This window comes from Entelurus aequoreus, linkage group LG11, assembly GCF_033978785.1.
Source record: "Entelurus aequoreus isolate RoL-2023_Sb linkage group LG11, RoL_Eaeq_v1.1, whole genome shotgun sequence".
Classification (NCBI taxonomy): Eukaryota; Metazoa; Chordata; class Actinopteri; order Syngnathiformes; family Syngnathidae; genus Entelurus; species Entelurus aequoreus.
The window spans coordinates 33,968,020-33,985,549 of record NC_084741.1 but is presented as its reverse complement, the minus strand read 5'-3'; the positions used below and the strand labels follow the sequence as shown (position 1 = coordinate 33,985,549).

At 40.0% G+C, this 17,530-nt stretch overlaps 1 protein-coding gene across 2 annotated transcripts in view; it reads right to left on the bottom strand.

Annotated features, from left to right (window-relative positions):
• Positions 1-17,530, bottom strand: part of LOC133660023 (beta-chimaerin-like) — a 74,958-nt gene that overhangs the window by 5,607 nt on the left and 51,821 nt on the right. For both annotated transcript variants that reach the window (XM_062063045.1, XM_062063044.1), the window contains 6 exons: positions 15,020-15,103; positions 13,341-13,425; positions 4,317-4,490; positions 4,149-4,226; positions 2,164-2,301; positions 1,975-2,080 (listed from right to left, as the gene is read on the bottom strand). In XM_062063045.1, the coding sequence (XP_061919029.1) occupies positions 1,975-2,080; positions 2,164-2,301; positions 4,149-4,226; positions 4,317-4,490; positions 13,341-13,425; positions 15,020-15,103 (665 nt within the window). The remainder of the gene's footprint in view (positions 1-1,974; positions 2,081-2,163; positions 2,302-4,148; positions 4,227-4,316; positions 4,491-13,340; positions 13,426-15,019; positions 15,104-17,530) is intronic.

Genomic DNA, 17,530 nt, shown 5'->3' with positions numbered 1-17,530 from the left:
AAATGTTTGATGATTTTTTTTTTCTTCACAGGAAGAAAACGGAAGTTGCAAAGCAAGGTTGGTTGCATGAACAAAGGCACTCTGGGAGTGATATGCTAAAAGCCAATTAGGAAATACAGTATCAACTATCAAGTTTGGTTGCCCCATCTTGTTGTCTCACAGTTGTTTTTTTTGCATGGAGTGAGAAGAGAAACTAAAAATGAGTACTGCACAGAGCAAAAAAAATGGTATGGCAATTTTTGGGATTTTTTTCAAACGGACCAGAGTCAGATCAATGTGGTCTGTAAATTAGGCAAGGCGCTCTACCAACAAAGGCCGGTAGTACCACATCACCTTAGCTGTGCTCATACATTAGAGCACAGCCGTAACTTCCTGACACTAAACTTGCAGAAAATAGTTCTTCTCGGCTTTCTCTGTGTTTAAATTTCACACTTTGCACTATTTTGTTACACTTTACTAAGCATTTCTTATGTATTCCTTATTTTGGCACTTTCGTTTTAAGAGAATATTATTAAGTGTCTAATGTAATCTTAGAATTTTGTTGACATTGATTGTTTTCCATGGTTGTGTTGACATTTTTTTTAAAAATACAAATGTTTACATTTAATATATTTTTCTCTTGGTCTGTATTTTTGATAGTTCATAAAAAATACAAGTAATTATCGATATCGACCAATATAAAACACTAAAATCGTGATAGGTCGGCCATATCGCCCAGCCCTAAGCCCCCTTTATGTATGACTCTTTTTCTGGTGGCATGTCCCAAAAAAATGGTTTAATAGTTGATTTTCTGTCTATCCTTCCAGTCAGGGGCTTATTTCTTTTGTTTCTATATGCAGTTAAGCCTGATGCTATCACGTTAGCTCCGTAGCTAAAGTGTTTTGCCGATGTATTGTCGTGGAGATAAAAGTCACTGTGAATGTCCATTTCGCGTTCTCGACTCTCATTTTCAAGAGGATATAGTATCCGAGGTGGTTTGAAATACAAATCCGTGATCCACAAAAGAAAAAGGAGAGAGTGTGGAATCCAATGAGCCAGCTTGTACCTAAGTTATGGTCAGAGCGAAAAAAGATGCGTCCTGCACTGCACTCTAGTCCTTCACTCTCACGTTCTTTATATACGAATCTTTCATCCTCGCTCAAATTAATGGGGTAATCGTCGCTTTCTCGGTCCGAATCGCTCTCGCTGCATTGAAAACAATGGGGAAATGTGAGGAGCCTTTCAACCTTTGACGTCACGCTACTTCCGGTACAGGCAAGGCTTTTTTTATCAGCGACCAAAAGTTGAGAACTTTATCGTCGATGTTGTCTACTAAATCCTTTCAGCAAAAATATTGCACTATCGCGAAATGATCAAGTATGACACATAGAATGGATCTGCTATCCCTGTTTAAATAAAAAAAAATCATTTCAGTAGGCCTTTAAAAGAGCAGTTTAAAAACCTACTCAGTGGCCTAGTGGTTAGAGTGTCCGCCCTGAGATCGGTAAGTTGTGAGTTCAAACCCCGGCCGAGTCGTACCAAAGACTATAAAAATGGGACCCATTTGCCATTGCCTGCTTGGCACTCAGCATCAATGGTTGGAATTGGGGGTTAAATCACCAAAAATGATTCCCGGGCGTGGCACCGCTGCTGCCCACTGATCGCCTCACCTCCCAGGGGTTGAACAAGGGGATGGGTCAAATGCAGAGGGCAAATTTCACCACACCTAGAGTGTGTGTGACAATCATTGGTACTTTAACTTTAACTTAATAGACTCGATTTGTTTGCAAACGTCACACCTGTAGTTGTAATGCTTTAGTCAGAGTCAAGTCCTGAGTAAGTGATGTCAAAGTCCATGTCAAGTTTTTGACGACATTATCAAGTCGAGTCCAAAGTCGTCAAAATTGCGACTCAAGTTCAAGTTGCCTGACACGAGTCCACACTTCTGATTACGCTGCACAAAACACTGAATTGCATTCATAAACGATGGCTAACCTCTTGAGGTGAGCCATCAGGTAGCGAAGAGTCTCGTAGTGAGCTGGAGGAAGCTGTAGCAGAGCCTCATGCACGGCCTCCAGCCTGGATTCAGCATTAGGGATCTCTGCAAATATGCGGGGAAATAATAAATCAAAGTGATGGCAGGCAGCAGCAAATAAGAGAGAGAAAGAAGAGGCGAGTCCTTACTTGCTGCCTGGATGAATTTGGAGTACAGGTCAAAGGTGATGATAGGGATAGGAAGGTCTCTCAAGTAGAGCTTCAGAGCGCCAGCAATGATGTTGATGTCTGCATAGACACTGGCACTGATGTTCGCCTTGTCACCGTCTGTTCATAACAACATTTACTGGATAAGGCTCTAATACTTTTCACGAGTTAAGTTCAAAGCTTCTAAATGTGTGCGGAAAATTAAAAAAATGTGTAAAATGTCTGTCCATCAGTGTTTTAAGGCTGGTACACATAAATATTTTCTAAATCTTAAAGAGATTTTAGCTCTGTAACAGACCTCACACATAAAGATAAAAAAATCAGGCACTGAGCAGAGCATGTGTGTTGTGCCACGATAATATCAACACATCTGAGCACATTCAAGTCATCCGTGCCCAAAATCTGACATACCGGTAATCAAACTATCGATGAATGAGTTTCCGCAAAGTTGAAAAAAATAGGAATCATGAATTTTATATTTTCATAGCTAGTGCATTCAAACGTGTGTTTGACCTTCTAAATAAGTTGTTTTAATGTTATGAGAGCCCTATAGACATGACGGAAGGAAGGAAGAAAGGATCGTAGTTGTCATTGCACAAGTAGTAGGAAATTTCATTTTCAGTACAAACCCGTTGAAGAGCAGGCGGGGGCAGTTTGAGGTGAGGAAAAAAAATACATATTATGACATTTTGTACAACTTGAGACTTGCAACGAGGGTTGAGGGGGCGGGCATCCGGCCCGAAGCTGCCAGCCACTAGGGGCGCTGCTCCATTTTCTGTCATACCCTTTAGTCACTTTTGCACTCTTTGAATCCAATATAGTAATGCTGCCTGAGGCTGAACCAATCAGTGGCCCCAATATTGACCAGATTTCTCTAATTGGTTTGGTGTTCTCTAATGGACAATACAACTGTAGCTAGGGCTGTGAATCTTTAGGTGTCCCACGATTCGATTCAATATCGATTCTTGGGGTCACGATTCGATTCAAAATCGATTTTTTTTTCAATTCAACACGATTCTCGATTCAAAAACGATTTTTTTTCCCGATTCAAAACGATTCTCTATTCATTCAATACATAGGATTTCAGCAGGATCTACCCCAGTCTGCTGACATGCAAACAGACTAGTAGATTTTTGTAAAAAGCTTTTATAATTGTAAAGGACAATGTTTTATCAACTGATTGCAATAATGTAAATTTGTTTTAACTATTAAATGAACCAAAAATATGACTTATTTTATATTTGTGAAAATATTGGACACAGTGTGTTGTCAAGCTTATGAGATGCGATGCAAGTGTAAGCCACTGTGACACTATTGTTCACTTTTTATTTATTTTTATAAATGTCTAATGATAATGTCAATGAGGGATTTTTAATCACTGCTATGTTGAAATTGTAACTAATGTTGATACTGTTGTTGATAATATTCATTTTTGTTTCACTACTTTTGGTTTGTTCGGTGTCGTGTTTGTGTCTCCTCTCAATTGCTCTGTTTATTGCAGTTCTGAGTGTTGCTGGGTCGGGTTTGGTTTTGGAATTGGATTGCATTGTTATGGTATTGCTGTGTATTGTTTTGTTGGATTGATGAATTAAAAAAAAAAAAAAAAAAAAATATATATATATATATATATATATATATATAAATACAGTATATTAAAACAATTTTTTTTTTAAATTTAAAAAATCGATATTTTAAAAATGAGAATCGATTCTGAAACGCACAACGTGAGAATCGCGATTCGAATTCGAATCGATTTTTTCCCACACCCCTAACTGTAGCATATTGATATATTTAGTTTATTTAGCCATTTGTATGATGGAAAATACATAATTTAAGACCAAAACATTTTTTGAATATGCATTAAAAAATAAAAAAAATATCCCCAAAAAATGTGCAAGCTGTAATATTTGAAACGCGATGTGGCAAGGGACAACTGTATGCACAAGTACTGCGGCAAAGAGTCACACCTCTGTCAAAGGCCAGTCTCACGTCCTCGATGTGCTCGGAGAAACCAGACACTCTGTACAGACCTTCAGATTTCATACCTGTAACACAAGCAATGGGCAGTTTAACACATACATTGTATGTTCAATATTTATGTTTAAGCACATTCACCATCATTATTGCCCTTTTACCTCGGAGCTCTATCTCCCGAATGCAGAGATCCACCACCATGGGCCTGGTGGTGTTGTGGGCCTTGACGAGTGTGGTGAGGTCACAGCTGAACACTTTCTTTATCCTGCGCAGGTCCGGCTGGCAGTCGCTGGGCACCAGCTTCGAGCACTGCTTGTGTACACTCAGCCCGCAATCTTACAGGAGAGATAAAGAGCGGCCCGTCAGCCTCACACCGACGATAACGCAAGCACAGCAGGGGGGCTTAAGACAGCGGAAGTACAGCTCCCTGCCGACACTTGGTCAGTGGCAGATAACCAACACAGCAGCAGGAAGTCATTTTTGGTGGTGTGCAATGCAGAGCGTGTCTAAGCTGTTTGACTGCAGGTTTGGAAGGAGCTCCTGAGAGAATGTATGAGGAGTTGAAACAAAGAAGTCCCTCCTGCTCACCAAAGCACGAGGTGTCTGATGATAGTCTTTGCCTGCAGCTTATCACCATGGCAAATGTGTCAACAACAAACATTTTGTTTGGGTGGTGGGGCAAAGGCCAGGTCTCGCATTGAGTCTGGCTTTTGAATATGAAATCTTGTGACAGGGTCTTGCAAGCTGTCATAAGTTAGTTTTGCTGCTATTTTTAGTCACTTTTGAACTATCTTTAACCTGTTTTTTTAAGATGTTGATATTTTTACTCGCAATGATTTTTCATGGTATTGAAAAAAATGACTTCGGATGAATAATTTGCAACTTTTTAGAGGGGTTGCCAGTACCCATACGAGGGCCGCACTTATGGCGTCCGAACTAGGGTGTCAGAAAAGTAGCAAAAACACACTCTGCGTGCGTGCAGACTTATTTTGCGCGTGCAAAAAGATGCCATATGCGTGCACAGAGTCGCCGTGGAATCTTTTTACGCTAGTGCATCTACTCTGTGCACACTTGTGGAGTCTCTTTGCGCACGCTGCATCTTTCTCTTTCTCTGTGCGCGCGATGTTCCACCCTCTTGGTTGAATACACATTCCAGCAATTGCCCTACTTTCTGATTGGTCCCTTTAAAGGGGTCATATCATGATTTTTTTTTACATTTAAAACACTTCCTTGAGGTCTACATAGCACATAATGGTGGTTCTTTGGTCTAAATTGTACTAAAATGATCTTTTCAAGCCACTTTCTAAATGTCTTTTCAGTCTTATTTACGTGGCTCCACTTCGACTGTGTCTTCTCGCTGTCATCCATGTTGTAGTTTTTAGCGCTTGCATAGCAAGTCTACTGACAGATATAAGTTAGAACTATACGCTACTTTGTATTAGAATGGCAACAGCAGAGGATGCATGTGCAGCAGCTTGTTTCCCAAAACAAGCTGGTGAGACTCCTGCTCAACCTCCCATACAGGACTCACCTAACTCAAGCCCACTTTACAAAATTAGGATGGCTTAGAGTTGAGGAAAGAGTACACCAAACCGCAATGTGCCTGGTATTCAAAATACTCAGAGAAACTGTCCCCAAGTACCTGTCAAACTATTTCACCAGAGTAAGTGATGCTCACAGGTACTACACGAGAGGGAGTTCCTCAGACCTTGTCGCCCCCCAAATTCAAGACTCTCATGGGAAAAAATGCATTCTACTATTTTGCCACCACACAGTGGAATGCACTACCAACAGACCTTGAAATTCAAACTTCCCTACTAAATTTGAAAACTGCCATAAAATCATGGCTCAGCTGATCTGAACCAAAATTGATCCCCAGCAACTCTTCGAAGCATCAAACAGGTTTATATGTGGTTATAGTGTATGTATATTTTCTCATTCTGTTTTGCACACTCTTGGAGTCAACATGTGCATAGTTTCATGTACATAGTGTATATATGCCCCCTCCCCCCATTTTTTGTATACCGTATTTTCCGCACCATAAGCCGCACCTAAAAACCACAATTTTTGTCAAAAGCAGACAGTGCGGCTAATAACCCGGTGCGCCTTATATATGGATTAATATTCATATTTATTTTCATAAGGTTTAGGTCTCGCAACTACGGTAAACAGTCGCCATCTTTTTTCCCCGTAAAAGAGGAAGCGCTTCTTCTTCTACGGTAAGCAACCGCCCCCATAGAAGAGGAAGCGCTTCTTCTTCTACTGTAAGCAACCGCCAAGGTGAGCACCCGCCCCCGTAGAAGAAGAAGCTCGCGGATATTTAATTTCATTTGTGTGTTTCCGTAAAGACAACAAAATGTCTCCTACTAAGAGACACGTGTACAAGGTTCCACTGACTTTTGATATTCCCGTGAACCGCACTGTGGATACAACGGGAACACGTACGGTGAATATTCGCACCACAGGGAATGAGAAGTCGTCCTACTGTGGTTCTAGCTTGCCATGCTAACGGCCAGAAACTTCCACCCACGGTGATATTCAAAAGGAAGACCTTGCCAAAAGAGAACTTTCCAGCCGGCGTCATAAAAGCTATCTCGAAGGGATGGATGGATGAAGAAAAGATGAGCGAGTGGTTGATAGACGTTTACGCGAAGACACCGGGTGACTTTTTTCACGCAGCGCCGTTCCTGTTGATCTACGACTGCATGCGCGTCCACATCATCGATGGTGTCAAAAAACAAGTGAAGCACACCGAAGAAGAAGAATTCGAAGGAATTTGTAGATGAGTAATAACTTCAGAAAGTGAGCTTTAAATGTTTATTTTGTCTGTTGCGTGACACTAACGTATGAGCAACGTTGAGTTATTGATGTTGCTATTGCTCTGCACTATTTTGAGTGTTACTATTTTTGTTATTGCACATTTGCACATTACATTTTGGGAGTGAACAGAGTTGTTAGAACGCTGGTTTGTAATATATTATTAAAGTTTGACTGACCTATCTGACTGTTTTGTTGACATTCCCTTTAGCGTAGCGTAGGTGCGGCTAATAGCACGGGGCGGCTAATAGGTAAACAAAGTTTTAAAATATGCCGTTCATTAAACGTGCGGCTAATAACACGGGGCGCCTTATGGTGCGGAAAATACGGTATATTGTTTTTCAAATCACCTGACATGTATACTGTGTGTATGTACATAATTTATCCATTTTTTAACTTAATTGTTTATATACATGTTACAGGTTATATATCTTTTATTATTGAATGTATCAAATGTGATGAATATTTAATGGCCCACAATGGAAACAAGCCTTTTGGCTTTTTGTGCCATCCATTTGCCTTGTTAAAGCATTACATGGATTCAATTCTTTAAGACGTCAATAAACTTCTCAATCAATCAATCAATCAATCAATCAATCAATCAATCAATCAATGTACGAGCCAGTCTGCCCCCCAATAAGAAGATAGCAAAAAAGAAGCTTATTGACTACAGCGCAGTCTACAATGGTGCAATCGCGCAAAGCACTTTGGGTAAATTTCTAACATACATGGGTAATCCGCTGACATCAACGGTGTGAAAAACATCACAGGACAGGGCAAATTCTGATTTGGAGGATGTATTAAGGAAGGCAAGATATCTCCAAAATGCCTCCACGGTTTGATTTTTAATTCCTGGGACTTAAGCAGATCCCAAATACACAATAACAGGTAGCAATAGTTAAGGAACGTTGGTCGTGCATAATAAGTGCTCTTTTAAATGCCTATTGTCTCCTGGTCAGATCTCATTTTAGGGAACTGGTAATGTCCAACTGTATGCTTCTTCTAAAGGGGATTATTCTGTAGAGTCAAAGGTTTAGACCAAATAACCATTTAAATCATTCTTCATGAAGGAATATGCTCAAAATAAAGATAATTAATCAGGGCATTCATCAATGAGCTACCTTTTATCATACATATATAAAGTAGGTGTAAATAATGCTACATTGCAATTACCTGCGGAGCATTCTTTAAGAAAAACTTTTTGCCAAGTTCCTTAAAATTGGCTCTGACCAGGAGATAGTTGGCGCTTAAATTGACCAATTAGAAAGAAGGAAAGTTGTTGGGCTGTGTAGTCAATGCCCGACCCTAAGTGCGTGTGCCAAAAGGGTGGACTGTTGTGCGCGTAGAGAAAAAGACACTTCACGAGGGCAAACACAACCATAGCAAAAAGGTGCCGCATGCGCGCAGAGAGTGAGTCCATGCATGTGTTCTTTACACGTTTTCGCAAGGATATTGGCAATGTTCTGACGCCATATGCATTACCCTAAACGCAGAACACGCACTGTACTACAGGGCCCCATTTTGTGTAAAGAGGTGCATGTAAAATGTCAAATAATAGGGTGCTTCATATGAAATGTTACTGCAATAGTGCTTGTCTTATTTAGCAGAATGTACTGCATTCAAATCCCGGTCGAAGTTGATGGAATAAGATTTGTAAATCTTTGTTTTAATGATGGTAACATTTTTATTTTGCACAAAAAAAAAAGATTATTGAACAATGTATTTCCAATGACTGTGTTGTAATGTCAGTAACAACAAAAGTCCAGGCTGGTCCACCCAAAACCGCGTTATTATTAGGGTGGGTCATTGCTGAAGATAATAAAGTGGTACCTCAGTTCTCATACAACCCACTTTGACAAACCTTTTTTGCCAAAGGATCGTCTTGGTTATCTAAGATTACAAAACAACAAGCAAGTCTGTTTGCTCACACAAAGAATCCCACGCTTTGGTGATTCAGTCTGTTAAAAACAATGGCAAAATAATCCACCATGGGGCCAAAGAAAGTTGTGATTGACAGCACTTTAATAAAGACGATGAGAAATACTATTAAATTCAGGAAGTACTCCTCCCACTCTTCGTCAACAAGGGCCGTCATTAAAGGTAAAAGGTAAATGTTTCTTTATCATTTAGATTTTATTAAAAAAAACAAAAAAAACTTGACTTTTAGTTGATTACCGTAATTTCCGGACTATAAGCCGCACCTGACTATAAGCCGCACCAGCTAAGTTTAGGGGAAAATACAGATTGCTCCATATATAAGCCGCACCCGACTATAAGCCGCAGGGTTTTGATGTGTAATTAGCGTAGTATATAGGGGTTCCTGCTACCACGGAGGGGATTGTCGGGACAGAGATGACTGTTTGGGAACGCAAAGCGTCCCATTTATTAACTATAAATCTTTCAATCATTCAATCAAACTTTCACATCTTTGACATGGCGAACAGCATTCGTGCAGAGTACAAATAATACAACGGTGCAAAGTAATACAAAGTGCTCGCCTGTACGTTATCAAAATAACCAGCCTACCGGTATATGAAAAGTCAGTCTTTAATCATTGTGTCATCGTCTTCCTCCTGCGTACTAAAACCACCGAAATCCTCTTCGTCGGTGTCGGAGAAGAACAGGCCGTATATAAGCCGCACCCTTGTATAAGCCGCAGGGACCAGAACGAGGGGAAAAAGTAGCGGCTTATAGTCCGGAAATTACGGTATTTGAAATCAGAAATGGCTTGTATGAAAGGCAAAAGCCTCTAGAATAAAAAGCAGGGTTGTCCACCGAGTGTGCCATACTGAAAAATTAAAGAATGCCGTTTTGATACATTTTGTACGTTAAGATGCTAAAACCAATTCAACATACATCAGTATATACTAGGTTATTTGAAAAAATGTTTTGCTTTTGTGTTATATGAGACAAAGCAAATAGTGTATTGTGGTATTATGGTATTATTTTATTTTGAAAACCTAAAACTGCAACAGTAATATCAGATGAATGTTTGTAGCAGGATTCCCTTGAAAGAGATTACTCATGTCAATGGGACTTCCTGGATAAAGGATTTTAAAAAATATTGGATGATTATTGTGTATGACTCACATGAACTTGAAAGACTGCATCCATACAACTCAAAAATCCCCCAAATCATTTATTTAGGAAATCATCTGGTATAGCAAATAAATAATTTGGTGTAATTTTCCAAATCTCCATCTTACATCAGACATGCTCATTAATTTTCATGTCTGCATGGTAACTTGGATGGACAATCTGGGAGCAGCTTGACCTTCTTCGCCTTAAGGAACTTTGAAGCTTGAAAAAGAGCGCATTTCTGCTTCAGAAATTGCCCTTTCTTGTGACTTGGAATGTACTTGGCAGCAAGAACGTCTTGATATTTCAAGCTGTTGATACTGTCATCCATTCTGAAGATCTCACACACACCAATACTGGATGTTACTTAAACCAGGATTTTTCCTCAACAAACTTAACTGTTTTTCTGGGTGAATCTTGGGCCCGTGTGTGTTCCGACAGGTCTTCTACAAAATTCACAGTGTTAGAGATGCAGTTCATTAAATTATTTATTTAAAAAATCTATCTTTTGTCTCTACTGTCCATCCTTTTGCGAGCTGTGGACCTTGACAAATGCAACACATTTTTTTAGTAGTATTCTGTTTAATGTTTGTCAGCACTAATTTGGCCATACAGACCACAGCGTGAGACAATTTGACACAACTGTTCTTGTAGATAAAGGGATTTCTGAAAAAGGGCTGTTGGTCCTCTCAAACAAGTCTTAAGTTACGGCGTCTGAATTGTTTTTATCTTCTCTACTTGACGTTGGGATACATTGAAGATTTCTGCCAACTCAGCAGCAGACTTGATCTTCAGGCTCTTGATGATCATTATTGCGGTTAGTGGTTGAATCTTGTGCATGTTCTTCGACGTCATTTTGTACTGCACACGATGGTCTTTGCTGGGGTTCTTTTTACCCACTCGGGAATGTGTCCATTGCAGTATTTATCACAGGCAAAGCTCAAATGTGTGATTGGTTGAATCATATAACAACTGTTGTCCTTGCAAAAACAAATGTTATGGGCTTTACAAACTGTGAACATCAAGACATTTTTATCACCTTTTTCCTTTGACACCGAGTTAATAATGTGAAAGCTCTTGACATTAATCTTTTTTTCCCCTAGAAATTGATAGATTAGAAATAAAAGATATATGGCCTTTTAAAGGGTACCTATGATAATTTTAGTCTTCGACTTATAAATGTTACAATGTTGGATACTCATATTACACAATGCCAAAGCGTCAAATCATACAATTCATGCTTTTTGGCGTGAGCTTGCACGCAGTTTTGGTGACCTCTGTTTGCAAAGTTGTGCAGTTTGGCTAAGTCGTGACTCACAGCGAGGTGGAAGTACTTATTTGGACGTTAAGTAAAGTTCTCAGCCAGAGGGAGACAAGCTCCTTCCCCTCTGCTTCAGGCTATTAGGGGAAACACAAGAAAGGTAGAATAAAGTATTCTTGTCATCTAACCATCACCAACCACCATCATCCTCATCACTCAACTGACAAGCCAAATGAGGACTGTGTAAAGGATTGTACATTTAAAGTGTGTATTTGTATGTGTGTATATTTTGTGTATCGCATACGTTTATATTTTTACATTGTGGCGGCGTGGCGAAGTTGGTAGAGTGGCTGTGCCAGCAATCGGAGTGTTGCTGGTTACTGGGGTTCAATTCCCACCTTCTACCATCCTAGTCACGTCCGTTGTGTCCTTGGGCAAGACACTTCACCCTTTGCCTCTGATGGCTGCTGGTTAGCGCCTTGCATGGCAGCTCCCGCCATCAGTGTGTGAATGTGTGTGTGAATGGGTAAATGTGGAAATACTGTCAAAGCGCTTTGAGTACCTTGAAGGTAGAAAAGTGCTATACAAGTACAACCCATTTATCATTATCATTTATTTATCTCTGTGAAACCACATTTCATTGTCTTCCTGAAAGCAATGACAATAAAGAACTTCATTCATAATCCTGGCATGTGCATAATAACATCGACATGCAATGACATAAATGCTGCTAAAATCGATCGCAGAGTGACTGTACAGGTGTGCCTAATTTTGTGACAGAGTGAATCTATATAGTGTTTGTCAGAAAAAAATTTTTTTGTGTAGACGACTTCAAGATAAATATTGAAACAGTGTACATTTTCAAAAGAAAAATTATGATACTTTTGAACAGGGTGCGGCGTGGTTTCATTTGCAATCTGGGGAACGCCTCCAGAATCGATCATCTTGCAGACAGACTCAAAAAAAGTGGTTATAAATGTGACCGATGAGCCAAATTTAAGCAAAATTTAAACCCAACCATATCCAATTCATATTATCTAGACCACAAGGAAATGTTTTAAATGTAGAATAAAATCATCATTGTTCCACTTTAAGTCAGTATGTCCTTATGTGACAAGACTTCTGTCATGGACGATATAATTATTCTCTATGAAATGTGTTTTGTGTTCGTATTTTTTGAATATTTATTTTAAATAAATGTTGTCCGTCTAGAATGGATTAATTGGATTTGCATTATTACTTATAGCAAAACTGGTTTCGGTTTTCGTAAGATTAAGTTTTTGTCCAACCTTCGGAAACAGCTTATTAATGAAAACTGAGGTACCGCTGTATTCTCGTCTTATATAATGTAAAATCAACACTTGATGTTGCTCGAAAATGTTTGCTTTTATGACACAAAATCAATTAATAATATCCAGAAAGCTGAAAAAATAATCAAGGCATAAACAACTTTAAAAAAAACATACTTGTAAGAAAACCACAAAATATCCCGTTGGTCATGTTCCGAATCTTGATATGCAGTCAATAGCCTCCTCAGATTCAGCATACTCAGTACAGTAGATCTATTTCTTTTGTCAGAGTAAAATAGCCTTGGTAAGGGGTATGCATTTTTGCAAATGCCCACTGCATACCACCCAGAGGACGCTGGCTCTCAGGGTGACATGGTAAATAAATGACAAATAGATAAAAATGTACAGTTCAATTTAATTATTTTTTTTTCAATTAAAACATTCCGACGCTAACATGCGCCAAAAATATATAGCGTATTACATTATCAAAAGTAGTAAAACTAAATTAGATTAACTATTTAAATTTTTACATATTTAAGCTAGTAATTAGAAAAGGATGCAATACAATGGAAAAACATGTTTTCTTGGTTGGCGGGATAACCATAAAGTTATTCAGTGTTATCAACCCACCGATGTGTATTTAGAACCATTATGCAATGTGTTGTCCACACACTGTACATTACTTGTGAAAGCTGTCCTATTACTGACAATACATTCTTTGTCGTTTGCAGTGCACTTACCTGAGCAGCGGACACCTTGGGCAATTAGGCCCCACATGAAGTTGGCGCAGTACTCACACCAGTGTGGCCCTCGAAAGGTGTGTACCTGCAGGTGGACACCCCATGATTAGACACACACATTGCACCTCCATGTCCAAAAGCAGGAGAAGCACCCTTTAGATGGGCGGCACAGAGCTTACTTTGTGATGGGACGCTACAGGAGAGGGGAGCGTGGTGGTCAATTGAGAGCGTGTGTACACACATGAGGCAGATTAAAGGATTTAGCGTTATGTGTCTGGCATCTGCTGCCAGGCAATCAGATACTTGCAGGCAGGGCTGCACGTCTAAATAACAGACAGGCACCCCGACACTGGTAGGACGATGCACCTGTGCAGTCAAACGCACACACCTTCAACAGGTGAGAGGGAGGAAGGTAGCATAAGGCAGGCGGTGAAGGATTTTTGTTTTCTTTTCACAGAAAAATAGCTGGAGCAGGTTAGAAATGAAACCTAATACAATAGATTTTAGAGCTGTCTTCAAATAGTCAAATATTTGATTTTGAATCGTCAGACATTTAACCCTCCCGGAGTTAAGTGCCTGCTGAAGCCCACCATGTACAGCAGGTGTGTTGGGAGGATGAAATGATTGCCTTCATCATTTGTGTGTAGACAAATACTTTTTAGAGAATACGAGATCATACAATTACAATTCACTAGACAGCGATCACCCATTCTGGTCACTGCTTCTGGTGTTGTGACGTCATGTGACTAAAACAGCTGGCTGTGAGTTTTGGCCTCCCACATCTCGCATTATATAAAAACCTAATTGCTTGCACGGAAAAATATTTGACTAATAGTGTTGGTAAGATGTTTCTACATAGGGTACCAGGATGCGCCACAGTCAGACAGGAATCTCTCTGTGCCACCGCACGCCTATAACCGTCTAAATCTGACTGGAAATTAGACACAGTGTGGGAACGGACGTGCTGCCTCCCCGCTGGAGGTGTAGCTCTTTGCTGGCAAATGTAATGATCCTTCCGCAGGTTCACATACAGAAACTTTGTTACAAATGTTCCTTTCTCTATTTAGTCAAGTTGGATGTCTTGAACAGAGGACCTCACTAAACAATCCAAATTTCCGTGTGCATTTGATTATCTGAGTAGTTAGGCCTATTTTGGTGGTGGGATCTGAGCCGAGGATATCGTTGTGGCTTGTGCAGCCCTTTGAGACACTTGTGATTAAGAGCTATATAAATAAACTTTGATTGATTGATTGAGTGGGAAAAGTTGCAAATTAGATCTCTGTTTTGCCGCTATACGTTATACTGACACCAAGTGACCTGTCAGGATGCACTACTATCATCACAATTCTGTTTATTTTAACAGCATAGATTTGACTTATCGTCAACTATGGGCAAAATCTAACAAACAGGTTTGACTATGAAGATCCTTAGTGGAAGGCAGCACTAAAAGATTGTCAGTCATGAGTGCTTACAATAATTTACATGTGTCTCACAAAGTCAGGAGACTAAGGGTAAGAGTTGAAAATCAATGATAATCAATGCGCTGTGCTCGTCTCTGTGCATTAGTCACACATTTTGTGCTGCAGGAAGTCAGCTGTGTGTGTTTCCATCAGAACAACAATATTATTTGATCAAGACTAATCAAGAAAAATATGTTTTACTGAAGACTTTCATCTTACCTTAAAGTTGTGGATCTTCTCATAGGAGCACTGCTTCTCTGGTGTGTCTTTCAAGGTGCTCTGCCTCACCAGAGATGAGGAGATCTGTGGACAGGAGGCCAACAGTTTGATGGGCTTCCACAAAAGTGTCCCCTTGCTCCCCAGCTTGACTCCCAGGGCAAAAGCCAGCAGTTCCTGTCGCTTCCGCTCTTGTCGTTTGGCTTTGTGGTTCATCACGTCCCCTTCGAACCCGCCTCGGTTATTTTCGGCCTCCGCGCCGGCCTGATCTAGTTCCCACAGGTCCTCCATCTCCTCTGGGGGAAGATGCGGAAGGGAGAAGCACGGTCCGCTCCCCTCTTCTCAGCCAGCAGGGCAACTGACGGCCGCTATCGAGGGGAAGGCTCCACTTCTGGTCAGTGCAGTGCGGAGAAGATGGGCGGTGGGTGGCCTGAAGGCTGGAGTGTGCCTCGCACAATGGCCCTCTTTCACACGCCCAGAAAGGAGCGAGAGAGAGAGAGAGAGAGCCGGCTCTATGATAGGGAGGGGCTGAGTAGGGGTGGGGGGGTTGCTGTCAGGACTGTTTCACACAGCTCAACAGCTCTGTAAAGCAGGATCAATAGTGCAGACGCCCTCTTTATATCACACAGCACTCTCACATTAGCCCACTGCCTTCCGGACACACTCCACTCCACTTAGCTGCAGATATTCACATGCCAGCAGCTCGCAGGCAGCACGGGCCTCCTAAATGTGTCACCGCTGCCTCAAATACTACAGAGGGTTATTCAGATGAAGAGCACTCAGAATTCAATCAAATCTTGACCTCCATCTTTGTAAGGATGGAATCCCCCCCGCCATGCCACAGAGATGGGGCCATCCAGAAACTCCCACTTGTCACAAGCAGTAATCTGCAGAGGACCAGCAGAGCCAGACCAGCAACTGGGATTGGGAGAGATTATTGCCATAATCCTGACACAGGAAGTAATCCCGAGGCAGTCAAATCCATGTAAAAGAGCAAAGAAAGCTCATTTGAAGGACTGCAGCCATAAGGTGTATTATCAGTGGGGAGCTGTTGCTACACTCATTATGTATTTGCCTGTGTTGCACATATGCAAGCAATAAACAGGACAGGCAGGTATTTTGGCGTCATTAATATGATATTTACGGTGGCTGACAGGGGAAAATGTGCTACAACGTCAGAAACACACGAAACCCCCAAATCACATGAATACATTACACACTGGGGAAAACACTCCGGAAATACGATGAAACTGGGGGTGCCAAATAAGACAAAATAAATAAATGTTTAAGTAATTACTTAAATGCGTCATTAATTCATTACAATTTAAATCACATACATAAATGTGTTATTAAATGTGTCATTTTTAATGTAAAATTTAATCTAATCATTCAATTAATTATTGTTTCAATATTTCATGATTTCATTAATTTACAATTTAATAAATTATTGATTTACAATTTTTATGATTTTTAATAATTTAATTAATGGCCCTTTTGAATTTTGAATTTAATTTTGTCCCTCAATAGTTAGCATGTTATTAGGAAGTAAGCCCTACCAGTGGTGCCAGGTCCGAGAGAAATATGCAAAGCACGAGAAACAGTTCAGAAGAAAGTTAAATTGTGAAGGTAAAACATTTACCTTCACAATGTCTATCTATCAAACTAACAATGTTATACAGCTACCTATTTAATGAGTTGTGTTTTGCCCGTTTTGCATGAGTTTTCTTATGTTCTGGACGTTTATGCGCGTTTACCCTTGTCGGCCACTGTAGATATTACATTTAAGACTGCAAAAAATATTTGACATAATCGAAATAACTATAAAGCTTGGATAAAATGCTTTCTGTAGCGCTAACACATTTTATTGTTTTCACAACCAATACTAAATGGTGCCATAAAAGTGATATTTGATGACTTAAGTAGGCTGTAAAATGTCAGTCGTGTATCTAGCATTGAGATTTACTCATTTTATGTTGTCTTATGAAACAACAAGCAAAGAAAAATGGACATGCATGTTAATATTCCTTGTGGTAATAATACCAAAGACAAGGTAAAGCAGGAGGTTGTTTTTACTTTGATACTTGGGGTGACTGTTGGCAGCTAAATAACCCTAACATTACAAGGTGAAAATAGCTTTCAGGGGTTTCTTTGCATGGAATTAATTAAAGCTTAGGATACATTCATCCATCGTTTATTGATGTATTTGTTTCCGGACATGACCGCAATACATGAATTTCTGCAAAGTAGAAATCAATCCATTGATCAGTTTTCTACCAAATGTCCCTTTTAGGGTCGCGGGGGGCTGCCATTAATTATACTTTTTTTTTTTTTCATAGCTAAAGCATAAAAACAAATGTATGACCTTCTAAATATGTTTTTCAACATTATGAGAGCCATGTAGACATTCAATAAAACCCTTTAGTCACCTTTACACCTTTGTAATCCAATATAGTAATGCTGTCTGAGGCTGAGCCAATCAGTGGCCACGATACTGAACAGCACGCTCTGATTGGT